Below are 19,459 nucleotides of genomic sequence, written 5' to 3'. Positions count from 1 at the left end.
CTTCAAGAAAGCTTCCTTGCCCATGTTTTCAACTGTAGCTGTGATAAATAGCAGTGCTTTAAATTCAGATCATTACTTATATGCTTTAAAGTCCAGCATATACTTTATGCTGATGTGCGCTGAAATTTTATGAAAAAGTTCACACGAGACGTTTGGACAAAGAGAACAGAAATATTTATTCTCTCTGAGTACAGTAATCCCTCACCTATCGCGGGAGTTACGTTCCAGACCTTGCCGCGATAGGTGAAATCCGCGATGGGGAATTTATCCTCCTTCCCACCAGCTCCGGATGCCTGGAGGCGAACAACAGCCGGCTAACCTTTCCCCCCCACTACTACTTACTCTGTTCTTTGCAGCAGTTCGGCCAAATGTTGTGTTTTTTACCTTGCCCCGGCTGTAAAGTCCCTGGTGAGTTGCCCCGGCTGTTTCTTTTTTTCTCTCTCTCTCTTCCGCCCTCGAGCACTTCCTCTTCCACCCTCGAGCCCAGTCTGGAAATCCCCGCCGCGTCGCGTCGCGTTCCTTTCTTTTTTTTCCTTTCGGCACTGGCGAGGGGGATTGAACGAGGGGACGGGCCTCCGCCGGAGCTCAGTCCCCGCCCCGCTCATCATTTGGGAGTCCCGCTGGGGGATTCTAGCGCTTGTTTGTGTGGTAAAATCATTCAAATGAAGCTGACTTCAAAACCCGCAATGAAGTGAAGCCGCTGCAGGTGAAGCGCGATATAGTGAGGGACTACTGTATACCAAAAAAGGTTTGCAAAGCGGGTACTCTTCATAAGGGAAGAGACACTTGTACAGAAACTAAAGAGCAGGTTATATAGGTTTTACAAATCACAAAGGTACATAAAATTCCTCAACTTATCATAGGGGTACACAGAATTCCTTGCCCAAATATGGTCCACATCCTGCCTCCCTCTCCCGGAGATGAATAGGACCTTATGTGGTTTATTGGGTAAACAGCAAACATTTATCTTGTTAATCAGCAAACATTTATCTTGTTAAAAACAGATCCCAAAATGACAGTCACAAGATAAGGAAAAACAGGAAATCCTAATCTTGTTAAAGACAGAAACTACAGACAGTAAATACTGATATTCTTAAAATAAAACTTAAATTATTTTATACACAATGGATTTTTCCTTCACTGATACATCTGATTCTTTTTTTGTTGTTTTAGGAAGATCAAATGAAAAGGAAGTTCCAGATTCTCTATTAGAAAATCAGCCTAGGTCCACGCATCAAGTAGAATCTACAGCAGGAAAAACAAAACTCCCTACTTACAATCCTTTAGTCATGGATCCCCAAGGACTTGAGTCCAAAGCTGAGCGGATAGCCAGGTACAAAGCGGAAAGACGTCAGCAGCTGGCTGAAAAATATGGAGTCTCCATAGATTCCGATCTGGATTCAGAATATTTATCCAAATACACAAGGACAAAGAAAGACCAAGATGTGTCTGAGAAGAAAGTGTTGAAAGGTGGGAAAAAAGAGGACGAAGGTAAAGATCAAAGTTCTCAATATTCATGGAGGATTGAGAATAAGGAGCTGAAGAATGCTGCTGCTGAGTCAAAGGACATTCTTGGGCATGATGACAAAAGGAGGTCTCTGGAAAGAGAAAAGCTCCATTTGAATGAAGGCAGTGAACCAATGGTCTCCGAAGCTGGCTTGATCAAATATAATATACCCTCTACATCAGAGAATTCCACTGGTTTCTCACTTATGAGCTATGACTCTTCTGTAAATGAAGTGCCAATTTCACCAAAGCAAACTCAGACTATTCCTCTTTCCTCACCAAAGCCAGGAACATCACAAAGTCCTTCCCTGAATGACCCCAAATTAGGGTAAGTCTGCTATTACTGTCGTTGTTTACTGAGCAGCTTTAATTTATATGATCCTATCCAAAGTCTTTGCAGTTGTTCAATGTTTGATCCACAGATAAAAATGATGATAATAAAAAAAAATGCTGATGAGAAGAAGAGAGAAGGAAAGGATTGCTCATAAGGAGCATATTTTAAAGAAATGCATCTGTTGTGCACTCAGATTTAATATTAGAGGTATAAATAATATTTAGAAATGTCATATTTGATTTACATTAAAAATATAGAAAAAAGGGAAAGGGGGTGCTTCTAAAATGAGTTTTGAAAAAGAAGTTGAAGCAATGATATAGATAAAATATTTTGATTGAATGAAGCATTAGCAGACAATGTTTGAAAATCCACTGAAAAAGCAGAAAAATAAGTAAGATCCCACAGAGTCAGGCTCCTTCAGGTTCCATCAACTAAGCAATGTCGACTGGCGGGCCCACAGGGGAGGGCCTTCTCTGTCACTGCTCCGACCCTCTAAAATTAATTGCCTCCTGAGATCCGGACTACTCCTAACCTATTGGCCTTCCGCAAAGCAATAATACCTGGATATTCCAGAGGCCTGAGGCTGTTGATCTCACCATTATATCCTTATAAAATCCAAACAGAAATGAATTATGTATGTTTCTTAATTGTTTTCAATAGATGTTTTTGATGGCTTCGATATTTATGATGTTTTCATCTTTGTTGTGAACCACCCAAAGTCCTCAGGGAGTTGGGCAGCATACAAAGCTTAATAATAATAATAATAATAATAATAATAATAATAATAATAATAATAATATTATTATTATTATTATTATTATTATTATTATTATTATTATGCACCGACTCTGGCATAAGCCAGTGAAAGTGGTCCCAGTGGTACTTGGCACGCTGGGCGCAGTACCAAAGGATCTCAGCGGACATTTGAAAACCATCGGAATTGACAAAATCTCCATCTGTCAATTGCAAAAGGCCGCTTTACTGGGATCGGCAAACATAATTCGCCTCTACATCACGCAGTCCTAGGTGCTTGGGAAGCGCCAGACTGGTGATGAAATACGAAATCCAGCATAGTGGTCTCATTTGCTCTGTTATACTGACATAATAATAATAATAATAATAATAATAATAATAATAATAATAATAATAACAACAACAACAACATTAATTAATTAATTAATTAATTAATTAATTAATTAATATGAATGCATACATTTTTGTACTTCTATTAAGAGAGTGAAAAAAGCATAAATAATAGCAGGCCCAGCTTTGGTTTATGCACTGAGAATATAAACCATTTTTTAAGCCTTGTTGAGAATGAAAAGAAATTTGAAAAAAATCAAATTACCACTTCAAAACATTACAAGAACAGTCGGTAATCCCAACCAATAAGGAAATTTCGCCGGAAGTTATTGTTTAAGAATATTTGAAAGGTCAATTTTTTGTTACCTTGACATATATTATACATGGAAAATGCATGTTTCATTCATTATCAACCATTGGCAGAAGTGTTATTAAGTGTTTTGTTTTCAGGTAAGAGAGTAATTTATTCTTAAACGCTATTCCAGGGCATTAAAATAATTGAATAGTGCTCAGATTTATCAAAGCAACTTTCAGTAGAACTAGTAGGTGAAGATACAGGTTATCCTTGACTTAACTGAGCCCTGAATTTTGATTCTAAGTCATTCTACTTGTTAAGCAAGTCACAATGTGATTATGCCTGATTTTACAACACTTTTTGCAGTGATCATTAACTGAATGCCACGTATGTTAATCCATTGTCTGCAATGGCTGGTAAACACAGTCCCCTGACTACGGGATATTGCAAATGGCCATAAATGCAGGCAGATTGACAAGCACTCAAAATGCAATCATTGCACTGCAGGAGGGCAATTATTAGAATGTCAAGTCCAGTTCATAAATGCCCTTTTTGGGGTCTACTGAAGTTTAAACTGTTGCTAAGCAACCAGTCATGTGATAATTACTACCCATATACTTACTACCATAACAGACATTCAGGACATATGAAGTCCTTTGTCAATGATGACATTTCATAAAGTAGAGCAACAAAGTCAGGCAAAGGGTTTCCAGGTGATAGGCCAAGAATTAGGAAGCAAAAGGTACAAGATTGGTTCAAGAAAAAAATTGGTCCAGTCAGATGTGGCTGTCAGGCCAGGAAAGAGAATTATACAAACAACAAACTTCCAGCAGATGTGGTTGGTAAATCCACAGTAACTGAATTTAAACATGCCTGGGATAAACATATATCCATTGTAAGATAAAATACAGGAAATAGTATAAGGGCAGACTAGATGGACCATGAGGTCTTTTTCTGCCGCCAGTCTTCTATGTTTCTATACTAAATAGACTCAGCCTATATCTGAATTTAGCCAGTTTTGAATCAATCCTGATTTTATAAACTAGATTGCATAGCGCTGAGCCCCTGGACTGCATTTCAAGTACACTCCCAAATTCACATTCCCTCTAAATCAGGAATCTCCAACCTTGGCAACTTTAAGACTTGTGGTTTTCAACTCCCAAAATTCCTCAACCAGTTGGCTGAGAAATTCTGGGAGTTGAAACCCACAAGTCTTAAAGAAGCCAAGGTTGAAGACCCCTGCTCTAAATAAACCTCCTGGGAAATTGAAATTAGAGAAAAGCTTCAATGCTACATTAGTAAAATGAACAACTTTTGGAATAAGCTTTGGAGTTTATCATGATCTTTGAATTTTGATACAATACATTGTTTCCTGTGTAAAATCATTAGTTGCGGAAGCACTACTGTAATAATATCCACTTCTCCTTATCAGTGGTTTGGATTCACGTTATCTTTTTATTACTTTATGGTTACCTAATATAAATTCTGTAGAGTACAATTAAACAACTTTATCATTACTTTTATGATGCTTTCAAAAATAAAGCAAAAGTGCTAGCTCCTAAAACTGTCAATTATTTTAGATATGCGTCTTCCATTCAATTTGTTAAAAATTCTAAACCAATGAATTACTTAGAAAATAAAGTTCTAACCATAGATTTTGATCCATACAGATGATTACAGTTATTGTCTTTTTTCTTTTTTAAACTTACTTTCTTACTTATTTATTTTTTTAATTATTGTATTTATATGCTGCTTACTCCAAAACAGACCCAAAGTGACTAAGAACAGAACTAAATACAACAATTAAAAAACAGTTAAAATTTAATAATAAAAACCAACAATACAATAAAACAATAATGACATAAAAAATCATACAAAATTGCACTAACCTAATTCCAGGCCTGCCAGAAAAGCCAGGTCTTAACGGATTTCTGGAAGTCCAGTGAGGTGGGGTAGAGATAGTGTGGATCTCTGGGGGCAGTTGGTTCCAAAGGGTCGGAGCCACTACAGAGAAGTCTGTTCCTTGAGGCTCCGCTGACCAACATTGTTTGGTGGACGGGACCTGGAGAAGGCTTTATTGGCCGCAGCAAGGTATGAGGGAGGATGCGGTCCCGTAATTTTTAATTAAATTATTAAGTATTATAAAATACAAAATATAAAAGGAAATAGAGGAACTTTAAGGAAGGGAAAGGAAAGGGGAAAAGAAGTGAGGAAGGGTGGGAGAAAAAAAAGAAATAGAAGTATTTTACTGCAACTGTTGCAGTAAAATACTACTCTGATTAAAGAAAAGAACGTAAGTACAGTACTTTTTTTCCCACATGGAAACCGCTTCTGAATTTTATGCTTGATGTGGAAAAGAATGTAACTTTAATTTTGGGTTTTATAGATTAGATTGGTAAATCTTTATAGAAATGACTTGTTCATGTTATGGAAAAACAAAACATTGTGACTTGCTGTTAATGCCTTATTTTACTGCAACCGTTACTGCCTTTTTCAGCAATGCCCTCCATGAATTCATTTATGTTTTCTAAAATTGTCCTTAGTTTGGGTAATATTTTATATTAGATCAGAAGAAATCATTCCTAATTGCAATTCTCCCATTTCTTTGCCCTGTGTTTCATTCTCTTCAGTGTAAAGTATTTCTAAAGTAGATTTTTCCCAATATGGTCCTTTTTATATATTTTGACTACAAGTTTCATAATTCCCAGACATAAATACCTGGGAATACATCAAATACACCTGGTGTACACCACATTTGGAAACAATTGAATCCAATTTACTTATCCACAAAGAAGATCTGGGCTTTGACAATGACACTGGGAACCATGCACTCTGTTCCACTTTCTTTTGTTATCACTTCAATCTCTTGTTTCAGCATTAGCATTTTTACAGTTTTGTAATTTGAAAAAATGTAGCTTCCAGGTGGCTTCAAAAGTTAATAAAACTTAGTAAGATAGTGCAATGTCTGGATTTGAACAATAAAAGATAATTTGATCTCTGCATTGATATGCAGGTTGCATCGTTGACAATTCCAAATAAATATATATGATATACAGTAGTACTGATACATGACACACCTAAAATTTCATTTTTCACTTTTGTATTCTGATTACTGAACAAGTATTACTTACGTCTAGCAATATCAGCCAAGAAAAAAGTAGTGGCTATGAGAAACTGGCCTAAAACAGCTATTCTGTTAATCTTATTAATAAAGCATTGAGTGTGTAAATCATTATTTAAAAATATAGTTTTGTTTCAGTTTCAAACCTTTGGTTTTTTTTACATATCACTGTTTACTTTCAAACAAGGAATGACAAATAGGGCAATCCTATACATATCTGCTTAAATCCCATAAATAAAATGTATTCTTTTAAATGTATATACAGTATTTACTTGTTATAATTTAGGTATGTGGGGAAATAAAGAATATTCTAACATTAACACATTTCAGGTCCAGGGTTAGAGAAGAGTTCCTACAGGTTTGGACCGGTTCTATAGGTTATAACATTGCGGCCTGAGTTGCTGGAACTGGCAGTGACCCAGGCCTGCCACGCCCCCAAGTCGGTTCATTTCGCAGCGCCTCTGGTGCCGCCATCTTGTTTTTTGCTTCTGTGCATGCGCAGAAGCCTTTTTTAGTACTGGGCATGTGCCCCTGCAATGCACGTGCCCATGCATTTATGTGGCACATCCCTGAGCAAAGTAGCAGCAACGCAATCTGGAAACCACCCCTCTCTAGGATATGTAAAAGCTTTGAAAAATTAGGCTTCTTAAATAAAATATATATTAAAAATAAATATTTTTTTCTAATAAAGGATCCAGTCTAACTAATAATATAAGGGATTACTGTATAAGGAAATGCTTAAGTTTTAAATTATCTTATGTCTTGATATTTAGAATTCCATTCCCCTTTAAGGTCAAGGTATTATTTGTTAATTTAGTATTAGGTATTACCTTACTTCTTCAGTATTTCTTATTCAGATTAAACTATATTTTTTATTAAGATTAAACATTTAGAAAAAAACATTTCTTTGTGAACCCCTCTATATTATGGACTTGTGTAAGTAGAAGTAACTTTTGCAGATAGCTCTCTAGTTAAATTCACATACAAGATACAGTATGTTTAACTAGAGTCTATAGCAGAGTTGAGTGTACATGTTTTGAATATCTGAACATTTTCTGAAGTTCTATTTTCTGTAGTAGTACAGGGAAAACAAAATCCGATTGGTTTCTTCAGAAAGATTCCGATGGGGACACACCTTCACTTATCAACTGGCCCTCCAGGTATTCTACCATGTAGCTGTGTGGTGTAAATAATAACTGGACTGTAACATTTGTCTCTGTTTTCTTTCACCCATGATCATTTTAACAAATGTCATTAATATTTTTTGATGGCATGGAATCATAAATTACTGTTTCTAGTTAATGGACCATTTTGGTGCACCGTGTTCCCTTATAAAATCCTGGTCACTCGCAATTAATTGATGGTTTGTTAATAGAAATTACTTAATAGATATAGATATTGTAAAACTGGCTAAATTTAAGCTTTCTTTTCACAGTATTATGTCATTAACTTACTCTGTTGCCTTGCATTCAGTAACACCATAGATTAACAGCCTGTGAAATGTTTCAAGTACTAAATGCAGAAATGTTTCTCATACTGGGTTGTTTCCCATAATATTTAATTCAGTAGCTTTTATTTAGAATCATGAAAATCTTCATGCTTACAGATACATGAGTTATCATCAGTAAAGGAGCCTTCATTGAATAATAAATGCTGGAAAGTGGCTAGCTTTAATAAGCATTTGACAAATTCATTAAATATGTTAAAAAAAATTGGTGACTCTTAATCATAATACTGATATATTACTTCCAGAATCCTGAGCTACATTTTTTTTTTGTAGCACAAGATTTAAGAGAGCTAGTTTGGTACTCTGGTTAGGACAGGAGTTTATAAGTTGTAGTCCTACCGAAATAGAAAGCAGATAGTTCTCCTTGGTCTAGTCATTTTCAGTTCTAGAAGAAAAAAAGGCAAATAAGTTCAAAATCTTTCCAAAAAACAGCAGAGAATCATCCAGGTAGTGTCCAGGATCCCAGTTGCATATATCTGGGTTTCAATTTTGATAATAGAATGTTTTGACACATATCCAATGTAATATACAGTATTCAGCACCTTATTTTTTTCTGTTTCATCAGTATTGTTTATTTTGCAGAACATGTCTTTCACAAATAACACATTTATTTATATTGAAAATATAATAGTTCAGTGTGCATACCAAAAATTAAAGCTCTCTTTCAGAAATTTGGCATTGTTTATATTTGAAACAATTAGCCCCAATTAGAAATATGCTGTCCATAATTTTAGAATCATTCTTATAAGGAAATTGATTAAGTTCCAATTTGGTGCTAAATTGCCTGCAAACAACTCTGTATGTTCACCAGGTTCCTTTCCCAGCACTTTCTACATTCTACAACCCATATGACAATCATTAAGTGTTGTACCACATGATTCTTGACAAATGTATCTTTTTCTTTTATGTACGCTGAGAGCATATGCACCAAGACAAATTCCTTGTGTGTCCAATCACACTTGGCCAATAAAGAATTCTATTCTATTCTATATTCTTTTAGTTAAAAATAATAAATATATGGGAAGTTGACAAGTATATGTTTACAACAATGCTTCAAAGCATTGATGTGATGGCTAGGTTTCCCCAAGACATTATGTGTCAGAAATAGTGGTTGATGGCTTCATTAGAAAGCATTCATACCTGCTAAGAGAAAAAAATAGGCAGTAAGATGGGAAAGGAAAATTCTATGAGGTTTCAAAACTATAGGAAACAGTTTTACCAGCTTGCCTCCTAGGATAAAAGTGTTCTGTGTTTGGGCAGTCATTTAATAAGAGTGCATATAACAAGATGTCAAAAGTCCATGTATTTCCAAGTTCTGCAAACGTAATAAAGGGGCATGTTCAACACATTTGAGAACAAATGGCCCAGTTATTATTTGGACATTTTAACTGGCCATATTGAACTCCATATCCAACCTACCAAATTAACGTTGTAGACCATAAAAGTTCAAAACTTGATGTTTAGTGCATGAAAATAAAAATAGATGGAAAAGTAGCTGTACTGAAATCAGTGACATGAGTGGGGTGAAATTGGTAATTAGTAGTTCATGGAAGGATTCTCTGCAAACATTTAACGATATCTAATACTTTAATGTTACTGTCTCTTCCCAAAATTGGTGCATGCTTTATTCTCTCTTTCTCCTTTTCTTATTTATAGCTGAACCACTTTTTAATCCATTTTTCTTTCTTAAAGAGTAAAAGTTAGAGAGAAACTGGTGAAAGAGGAGAATTCTCGTGGCACCCTTGAACTTCTCACAGACACTATGTCTCAAAGAAAAATTCTCCCAGTACCTGTTAATGTTGTGCCTCTTCAGTCGGAAACATCTGCTTTCCATAGAGTTGCCAGTAAGCCATTTGATTTAGCCTGCCAACCAGCGCATGGCTATGTTCAGCCTGCTGGAATTGCTCATTCAGCTCAGTTGGTGGTACCCAAAGAACCAAAAAGGAACACTACTAGCAGGATTCCCATACAGCCCGCTGCCAGCTTCATAACTAGATTCCCACCAGATGCTACGATGGACAATGAGAAATGTCACTTGACTCAGAATTATGGACCTCCCAAGCTTGATTATTCTGGATTGGAGACTGAGAAGGAAAGACAAGTGGTTCGAGCTTCAGAGATGCACAAGCAAATGAAGAGTAGAGAAGATGGATTTAAGAAAGATTCAGTTGTGAAGCTAAAGTCTTTGAAAGTTGTGAAGGATCTAAAGAGCTTTAAGGAGTGGATGCCTGAACCTAAGATGAAGATTCATGAGAATGTAGAGAAAACTGAAAATATTATGTACCTTCGAAGTGCTAGAGGGAATGCTCAGCCGCTGGAAGAGATTACTATGAAACCTAAGTTCCTTCTACGCTCCCTATCGGATCACACAGGATCTCCTAAACTAGAAGTTTTCAAAAGTAAAGAGCATGTTTCAAAGAATGCCATGCAGTTCCAAGACGCTGAAGGAAAGATCACCAATGGTGAGATTACTGTGGTTGATACAAAAGTTTCCGTGACCCAACTCCGTAATGCCTTTTTGGAAACTGCTAATGCCAAGAAGAATCCTGAACTGTAGGTGACATTTTCTGGTTATTATTGTTATTACTACTGCTACTATTTTAACTGATGTGAACACTTGCACGTCCTTGGCATAAACGGCACTCAAAAACTCAACATCAGTTGCATTCTGCAGCACTTCAAATACCCAGTGTAATTTCCACCTAGTATGTTTGACACGATGTTGGCCTCCATCTTCTTCTTCATACATGCTTCTGCTTGCTTAGTGCAAGTTCTGATGTTGGGTGGCTGGAATGGAATGACTTTGTACTTTTTTCTATGCATGGTTTTTTTCTGGAAGCATGCCGAGTGAGCAATAAGGGACTGATTTTGATGGGATGTTTACATTTGACCTTCACTTTTCTCTTTTCTCATTCCTCTTCCCTTCCCTGTTCATCCTAATTCTTTGTTGTTCCTCTCTCCACTTTCTGCCGTGTTAAAAAGCGAACCTCAGTGTGAGATGCAAACATCAGGTACTGATTTGTCGGGCAGTGCTCAAAGTGAAAAAAGGTCACGAAAACCAAGACGGTATTTTTCTCCTGAGGAAAATAGAAAGACTTCTGAGAGATTTAGGACTCAACCCATAACTTCAGCAGAGCGAAAGGAAACAGATCGGTAGGCATTTGTAAAGCTGAGATCAGTGAATAATAGCCCATATATTGCACTTTATATTAGTAAAATAAACGAGATTCTTCAAGGTCTTTTAGGATTTCTTTGTTTTTTAAAAAATGAAAGTTAAGTATTATTCAGCCAGACTAATAATGCAGTTGGAGGCGGCTGATTCGGAGGGAGTGGTTTTATTATACATTGATATACTGTATATGCACACACACATGTACATAACTACATTCTATTCCATATTAGGAACAGTAAACAGTTGTCTTTAAAAGTTTAGCATGTATTCTATGGTGAAAATAATAGCTTTATCCCTGCAATAGATTCAATCTATCTATAATGTTTGAAGCAGTGTTTTTTTTAAAAAATAATCTGAAATCAGTGCTAGATGTAATCATTGGGGGCTGTATTTTAAGATGTTTGATTTTTATTATTTATGTAATGAATTACCTGATTTCATTCTCCTTCATGCAACTTACACTTGGCTGGAATTGCTTGCGATCCTGCTTTCAGGTTATTTGCAAACAAAAGATTATTGCAAACTGAAACACTATCTTATTTGTGGTTTCTCCTGTCCTTCTTGACTTCAAATGGATTATCTTTTTCCTTTGTAAAAAAGAAATACTATTGATTTATCTTTTTCTTTTGTGAAATTTCCATAGGTCCACTTTCAATCCAGAAATGCCAACTCCTGAAGGTAGGATTTTGTTTTTTGATCCATATTTTTTTTCTTGACTATTTTCATTTTTTCTTTATTTTTACTTATTACATTTACAGTATATCACAGTGTAATCTGGCAACTCATGAGAGCTAGCATTATATATAAAAAACGTTTTAACATCCATGATAAGTTAAAAGTGAATCAGACCAAAATGCATCTAAATAAGACAATATAACAACAATAAAACGAAACAATAAAATGCATTAACTGAACTCTTTATAACATGGGTCCCCAAACTTTTGCACATTAAATTAATCATTTTAAATCCCACGGATCACTAATATGAACTGGCTAATGACCAACTGGGTGGGCATGATTGGGTCCGTCTGGCCAACTCAATGGCCAACTCAATATCACTCACATCGAGAGTTGCCTCGGTGGTCTCTACTCACCTCTTACCTGTCCACCACTCCTTGCCTCCCTGCCTGAGCTTCCTAGGGTCCCAACAGAAACAGTTGTTGGAGCTAAGAAGCCACCACAAGAAAGAGTTGGCAAAACAGCTGGTTCAGCTGTTGAATCTGACCAAGAAGGAAGATAATCAACTCACATTACTCCCAGATTGCCATAGCCTTCAGCCACCTGGAGAAGGCATTGGCAGCATTCTTTCTATTGTTGGGGTGACAAGATAGAATAGAATAATCTGAAGTAATAATAGGATAAATAATAGAACAGAACAGAACCTTATAGATGACCCTCACTCTGTCAAGGACCTTGGAGTACTCATATCTAATGACCTATGTGCCAGAGCCCACTGTAATAACATTGCCAAAAAGGCACTGAAAGTTATTATTCTAATGCGTAGCTTCTTCTCTGTTAATATTAATCTACTAACCAGAGCATACAAAAAATTTGCTAGACCAATTTTTGAATACAGCTCATCTGTCTGGAACCCACACTGCATACTGGATATCAATACAATTGAGATAGTCCAAAAATATTTCACAAGAAGAGTCCTCCTCTACTTGCAACAGAATACCTTATTATTCCACCCGACTTAAAATTTTGGGCTTGGATAATCTAGAACTTTGTCGTCTTCGATCTGAGCTAAATGTAGTTCATAAAATCATTTACCATAATGTCCTATCTGTCCATGATTTCTTCAGCTTGAACTAGAACTATACACAAGCATACAGTCTATTCATACTTAATGTAAAACACTCCAAACTCGACTGCAGAAAATACAACTTCAGCAACAGAGTGACCAGTGCCTGGAATGCACTACAGTAGTCCTTCACCTATCGCTGGTGTTACGTTCCAGACCTGGCCGCGATAGGTGAAATCCGCGATGGGGAATTTATCGACTGATAGTACTTATTTAAGTATTTATATTGTAATTGTTTGGTAAGTTTTCATTGTTTTAAGTGTTTATAAACCCTTCCCACACAGTATTTATTTTAGATACAGTATTTAAATACAGTATTTACAATTTTAGATTTTTATTTTTTTTTTAAAAACCTGCCGATCGAGTTCGGCGGGCTGTTTAAATCTGCCGATCGGCTTCCTCGGAAACCCGCAATGAAGTGAAGCCACAGTAGGTGAAGCGCGGTATAGTGAGGGACTACTGTACTTGACTCTGTGGTTTGTTCTCCAAATCCCCAAAAACTTTAACCTTAGACTATCTACAGTCGACCTCATCCTATTCCTAAGAGGTTTGTAAGAGGCATGCATAAGTGCATCATTGTGCCTACAGTCCCTGTCCTACTGTCCTATTGCCTAATTTACCTGTACCTACTTTGCTAATGTTTATGTTGATGCCAATACCTACTACCTTGTGCATGTTTGACAAATAAATAAAATAAAAATGAGCAGAATATTAGAAGGGACCTTGGAGATCTTCCAGTCCAACACCTTGCTCAGGCAGGAAGCCCTAAACCTTTTCAGACAAAAGATAAATTTTGATAGACCAATGTAATGATGATAACTACACTCCAAACTGTATTAGATATATAAACCACATCCTGCAAATTGCTATTTTCACCTCTTCAAGAACCGAATAGCATTTGCAACTGTTATATATGTCTTTCGTGTGCATGTCTATTTGTTTATGGAGGAGGCCTGTTCATATCTTTCTTTCTCCCTGTTTTTGTCTGCCTTTAATCCTTTTTTTCCCCAGTTGACTGTTTTAATGTTTGCTGATATTTAATAAATAAAAATCAGGCTGTATTTCTTTGCTATGTGGACTGAGTGGAATGTTGCCCTAACCTCATCTGAATATAGAGTTTGATTGGCAGGTTGCTGGATAGAAATTAAACTGAACATTACATGAAATCCTCTTGTCTTCATATGTATGTTAAAGAATGGGGATTCGTCCCTCAAGTACTACATAAGATATAATGAAACGTAATATATTTAACACCTTCAGGGTAGCTAGTCAAATAGGTAAAAGGTAAAGATTTTCCCTGCCCAGTCATGTCTGATTCTTAGCCGGTGGGAACCAGCGTTGTCCGAAGACACTTCAGTGGTCATATGGCTAGCATGAGTACGCTGAGGTAGACAGAACCTCATTACCGTACAACTGAAATGGTACCAATTTATTTACTTTCATTTGCATGCTTTCAAACCGCTAGATGGACAGGAATTGTAGAAACAACAGGAGCTCATCCCGTCAAACGGAGCTTGGGTATCAACCTTCCAACCTTCTGGTTGACAAGCTTAGAGTAAATATATATTTTCAGAACCACCTGTTCTGAAAGCAAAGAGACAGACTAATTTTCAGAAAGGGAAATTTTGACATTAGAGGAATAAGTAGGAGAAAATGTTTTTGTGCTACAGCCACCAAGAAATACATTCTTCTTTTAACTTTCAAGAGCAAGTCAGACAGGCCAGATCTTGTTTCTTTGTTGTTGTGGTAAGACAATTTTTGGAACTAAAGTAAAGGATATCATCAGAGAGGTCAGTGTCTAAGGGTCTAATGAATAAATCAAACAGCAACTCTAAAGGTCACATCTGGTCTCAACTTGTGCAAACCTGCTGCAAATGCAGACTGCCCTAGATGCTATCAATTTTTGGAATTAATAACAAAAGGTAACGTGAAAACATCCTGACTGCTGCAGTTTTTAAATGCTTTGCCTCTGGGGACATCTGGTAATAAACTTCAATAAAATTTAAAGATCAGTTGGAAGATAGAGGTATAAGGCAGAAAAAGGATTGCGTTGAACCCTTGCCTGTTTATTAGACCCCTCTTTCTTCTTGAACTAGCTGGAATAGACTTTAGGAGGGTGTTCCAACTTTTTTATTTTTATTTTATTTATTTATTTTGTCCAATACACAATAATACACAATGAAGGCTATAGTAGAGAAGAAATACAAGATATAGGAGGGACTATAGGACAGGGGACGGAAGGCACTCTAGTGCGCTTATGTACGCCCCTTACTGGCCTCTTAGGAATCTGGAGAGGTCAACCATGGATAGTCTAAGGGTAAAACCGCGGATAGTCTAAGGGTAAAATGTTGGGGGTTTGCTGGTTGTGCTTAGCTGTTCATGGCCTCTGCGTCAGCCCTACAAGATAAACCCAGATGGAGATACTGACTCTCTATAGGAAACTTAGAATTCTATTGAAATAGGTCATAGTAAAAGAATATTGCAAGTCTGCCCATGTTTTCCCTTTTGTAGTCTGATAAATTTAGGAAAGACAGTCTGAACCTTTTTTTTCTCCAGTATTTTCCCACCTTACCTGAACTTAACACAGATTGTTCTGACAGCTTCCAGGTGCCTTCTTCACAGTCATCCCCATTACTCCTCTTCTGTAGAATCTGTGGATTTTGAACTAGCATCAATGCCATTCATTCATCAAGGAACCAAATGGATGGATTGCTGGTTATTACTGTAATAATTCTTTGTCATAGACTGATGATTACTTGATGGGGCTCTATTGTAGGTATGTGTTGTGAAGGATCAATTTAAATTGTCTGCCCTAGAGCCTAATACATCATTTGTTTTCTGTAGATGAAGACAAATTAGATGAAAGAGCTAAGCTGAGCGTTTCTGCAAAAAGGTTGCTTTTCAGAGTAAGTATCTTATTTTTCTCAAAGGATGTAAATCTTTCACTACTTCAGTTTAAGGGAGGGGTATCAAACTGGTGGCCCATGGGCCAGATGCATCACGCACAGGCCACACCCACCCCAGCTCCGCAAATGGGAAGTGTCAGGGAGTGTCACATGATGACAACATGATGTGGCGAGTTTGGGTGTAAACTCTCATTATTTATTTATTTATTTATTTAATTAGATTTCTATGTCGTCCTTCTCAAAGCGACTCAGGGCGGCGTACAACATTAATATAACAGTATACAAGAAATTTAATATCTCTAAAAATAAAAAATTTCTAAGCACATTTAAAAACCCCATACACATTCGCATACACTCATCCAACCCAATCATGTAACATTATCGGTTGGAGACAGTCTCATCACTCATGTCCCCCATGCCTGCTGGCAAAAGTAGGTTTTTAAGGGTTTGCAAAAAACTGGTGAGGAGGTAGTAGGCGGTATGTATATACGGAGGGAGTTTGTTCCAGAGGGCCGGGACCGCCACAGAGAAAGCTCTTCCCCTAGATCCCACCAGTCGACATTGTCTGGCTGACAGGACCTTGAGAAGGCCAACTCTATGGGACTTAACTGGCTGCTGGGATACATGAGGCAGTAGACGGTCCCAAAGATAATCTGGTCCTAAGCCATGTGAGGCTTTACAGGTCATAACTAGTGTTGGGTGAACCGAACTTGCCGAACCCGAACCTGAACTTTTTAAAAAGTTCGGGTTCAGCATTCGCTCGAACACCGTGAAGCACCACCACCTGGGAGGAGAGTGCGGAATCCCATCGTGGGATTCCCCACCTCCTTTTGCTTGCACCGCTGCAAGCAAAAGGAGGTGGGGAATCCCACAATGGGATTCCGGGGGCAGGGCTTTGACGTCACGGGGACTCCTTCCTGACTGGCGAGGGAGGAAGGACTCTCCGTGATGTCAAAGCCCCACCCCCAGAATCCCATCGGAGGATTCCCCACCTTCTTTTGCTTGCAGGGCTGCTGCAACATCCTTTTCCCTAAAAATAAAAGGAAGTATAAGGAGGTGGCGAATTCCCCACCTCCCTGTTTATTTTTACGGAAAAGGACGCCGCAGCGGCGCTGTTCGGGTTCGGGTGAGTTCACCGAACCCGAACTTCATGGCAAAGTTCAGGTGAATTCGCCAAACCCAAACTTCGTTGGGTTCGCCCAACACTAGTCATAACCAGCACTTTGAATTGGGCCCGAGACCAATTGGCAACCAGTGCATCTCACAGAGTGATGTTGAAATGTGGGAAGATCTTGGTATCCCCACTATAGCTTGCGCGGCTGCATTCTGCACAATTTGTAGTCTCCAAACGGTATTCAAAGGCACCCCCATGTAGGAAGCATTGCAGTAATCGAACCTCGAGTTGATGCACTGGAGAGGTCTTCTCCTGGAGATGTGTTCTCCATAAATATATTGGCCCAAGACCTCCTTTTAAGCTGGTAATATATTTCATTCCAGGAAATGGAAAAATCAGTTGACGATAAAAGTGTTCCAAGACCACGTTCAATAAATTATTCTGTGGAGAGAAGATTAAGACGGATGCAAGATAGATCACGCACACAACCTGTTACAACGGAAGAAATGGTCATTGCTGCCACGTAAGTCCTAGAAATATGTTAACTAAAATAAAATACTTGCTTGGCTTCTTAATTAGACAATTTTACTTCCATTCATGAAGTATTTATAGCTAGGTATTTATGAAGAGGTTCTAGCAGACGGATAACAATTTTTGGGAAATTATGGTAGCTTAAAGGAGAACAATTATCATTTTTTGGAGTCACTGATTTAAATCAGGACAAAGTACATGTATAGGCTAATTAATAAATCACAGATGATAAAGGGATATACTTGATACTACTTGGAGTTATAAATGAAATGAAATCAAATATATCACTTTCCTCTGCCAGTGAAATTTCATAACCTACCAGAATCGCAGAAGCCTTCTAAATGCATGTACCATCCTAATAATGAATTCATATTCTGTATGTTTAAAATCCTGCAACTGTCTTTCAAATCTCTTTGCTCTTGTAGACAATATAAACATCAGTTAAACTTTTGTGGAACCATTCCTGTCAACCGATAACTTGGCCTTGGAAGTGCAGTTTTATAAAATACTTATTGAACTTCGTTCAACTCTGGAATAGCTACTGTATATCATCTTGCATAGTGAAATCTATATGCCTTTCTTAATGCTGTTCTTTTCTCTTTCCTTGTGAATTTTTCTTCCTTTTGGCTATTTTTTTTTTTTAAGTGAACCTACCCCTGCCTCATGTACTGTGAATACCCACACTGTAGTGGCAAGAATACCTAATCCCACTATAGTTAAGAACACTGTACATCCTACCAGGCAAGTTGCATGTAAGAGGGAACGCAAGCTTCATTGCTAGTAAATGCATCTGTAAAAGCAAGCGTACTGGATGATTTGAAGGCCTTTAAAGAATGGTTGACTTTCTTATAAAAACCTTTCTTTGTCTACTGCAAAAGCAGTCAAACCTTTTTGCTTGTTGCTGGCTTGATTCAAGAGCTTTTAGATTAGGCAAAGTATCTGGTTTCTTTCTTTCTGGGGGGAAGGAGAGGATCTCATTCTCAAATATAAAAGGGGAGAAACGCATGGAGAAAGTCAAATATACTCATTGGATATTTGCTTTCTGTCTCTAGTCCCTTAACAGAAAGATTGATCGAAGGATGAACAATTGCACCCTCTATAGGTGTAAGCATAAATTCTTCCTTTTGTTTGGATTGCCTTTCAGCTGCTTAATACAGTACTTGTAAAAGAAACTGAAAGGGTCAGAACTGAAAGATTAAAATATGGTGAGAAGAAACAATCCAGAAATTTCCTTGAAACTGGCAATTTTGTTGGAATTTCTGTTTCTGTTCACTATAGCTGACTTTGCCGGATGGTAATGTTTAAATTGCAAAGATGGATTTTTACCCACAACATAGACTACGATGGCTCATCCTTCCATCACTCTTGACTGCTTCCCAGTGTCTTTGTATATTTATTGGGCGAATGTGTTTGAATTTAATAGCTTAATGGAAAATGGATAATGGCATTGGTGAATCCAAGCAGGAGGTTAGTGAGATTGAACCTAGAAGACAGTATAGTTCTTAATTTAACCTGCCAGGTATATAAAGTTGTAAATAATAAATAAAGTATTCTTGAGGACTGCTCAACTTTTGTATTTACTCAAATTTATTTATTTATTATTTTATTTATCAATCAAGTATAGGATAGTAGTTTATATAAACATAACATAGGAAGTAATGAGAAAAGTAGACAATAGGACAGTGGGACATGGACGATAGGAACAATGGTGCGCTTATGCACGCCCCTTACAGACCTCTTAGAAAAGGGGAGAGCTCAACTCTACATAATCTAAGGTTGAAGATTTGGGGGTTTGGGGAAGAAACAACAGAGTCAATAGAGTAAAAGATAGAATTATAGAAAGTTATAATTACACCGATTCAAGCTATAAGCACCGAGTCTCCGGAGAGGGGCGGCATACAAATCCAATCAATCAATCAATCAATCAATCAATCAATCAATCAATAATTCACTTAATTAATGCTCACTACGACCTGTGTTGAAGAGTACTACTACTCTTCTTTCCTGAAGTGAGAAATCTTGCTGAAACCTTTCCTAAGTCATTCTCTGTCTCAGTCTATATTAGATATGTGTGCACACACACAAA

At 37.3% G+C, this 19,459-nt stretch overlaps 1 protein-coding gene across 12 annotated transcripts in view; it reads left to right on the top strand.

Annotated features, from left to right (window-relative positions):
* The window catches only part of SVIL (supervillin), a 227,585-nt gene that overhangs the window by 136,248 nt on the left and 71,878 nt on the right, over positions 1-19,459 (top strand). For 7 of the 12 annotated variants that reach the window (XM_070728955.1, XM_070728953.1, XM_070728956.1 and 4 more), the window contains 4 exons: positions 1,174-1,834; positions 11,662-11,696; positions 15,667-15,728; positions 17,226-17,365. In XM_070728955.1, the coding sequence (XP_070585056.1) occupies positions 1,174-1,834; positions 11,662-11,696; positions 15,667-15,728; positions 17,226-17,365 (898 nt within the window). Of the gene's footprint in view, positions 1-1,173; positions 1,835-7,415; positions 7,500-9,538; positions 10,400-10,828; positions 11,000-11,661; positions 11,697-15,666; positions 15,729-17,225; positions 17,366-18,018; positions 18,115-19,459 lie in introns of all 12 variants that reach the window. The other 5 variants (XM_070728944.1, XM_070728946.1, XM_070728945.1 and 2 more) reach the window with 5 other exon arrangements.

The sequence above is a fragment of the Erythrolamprus reginae genome, chromosome Z, assembly GCF_031021105.1.
Source record: "Erythrolamprus reginae isolate rEryReg1 chromosome Z, rEryReg1.hap1, whole genome shotgun sequence".
Taxonomy (NCBI): domain Eukaryota; kingdom Metazoa; phylum Chordata; class Lepidosauria; order Squamata; family Dipsadidae; genus Erythrolamprus; species Erythrolamprus reginae.
Note: the sequence above shows the minus strand (reverse complement) of the source record. Positions and strands in the feature narration are given on the sequence as shown.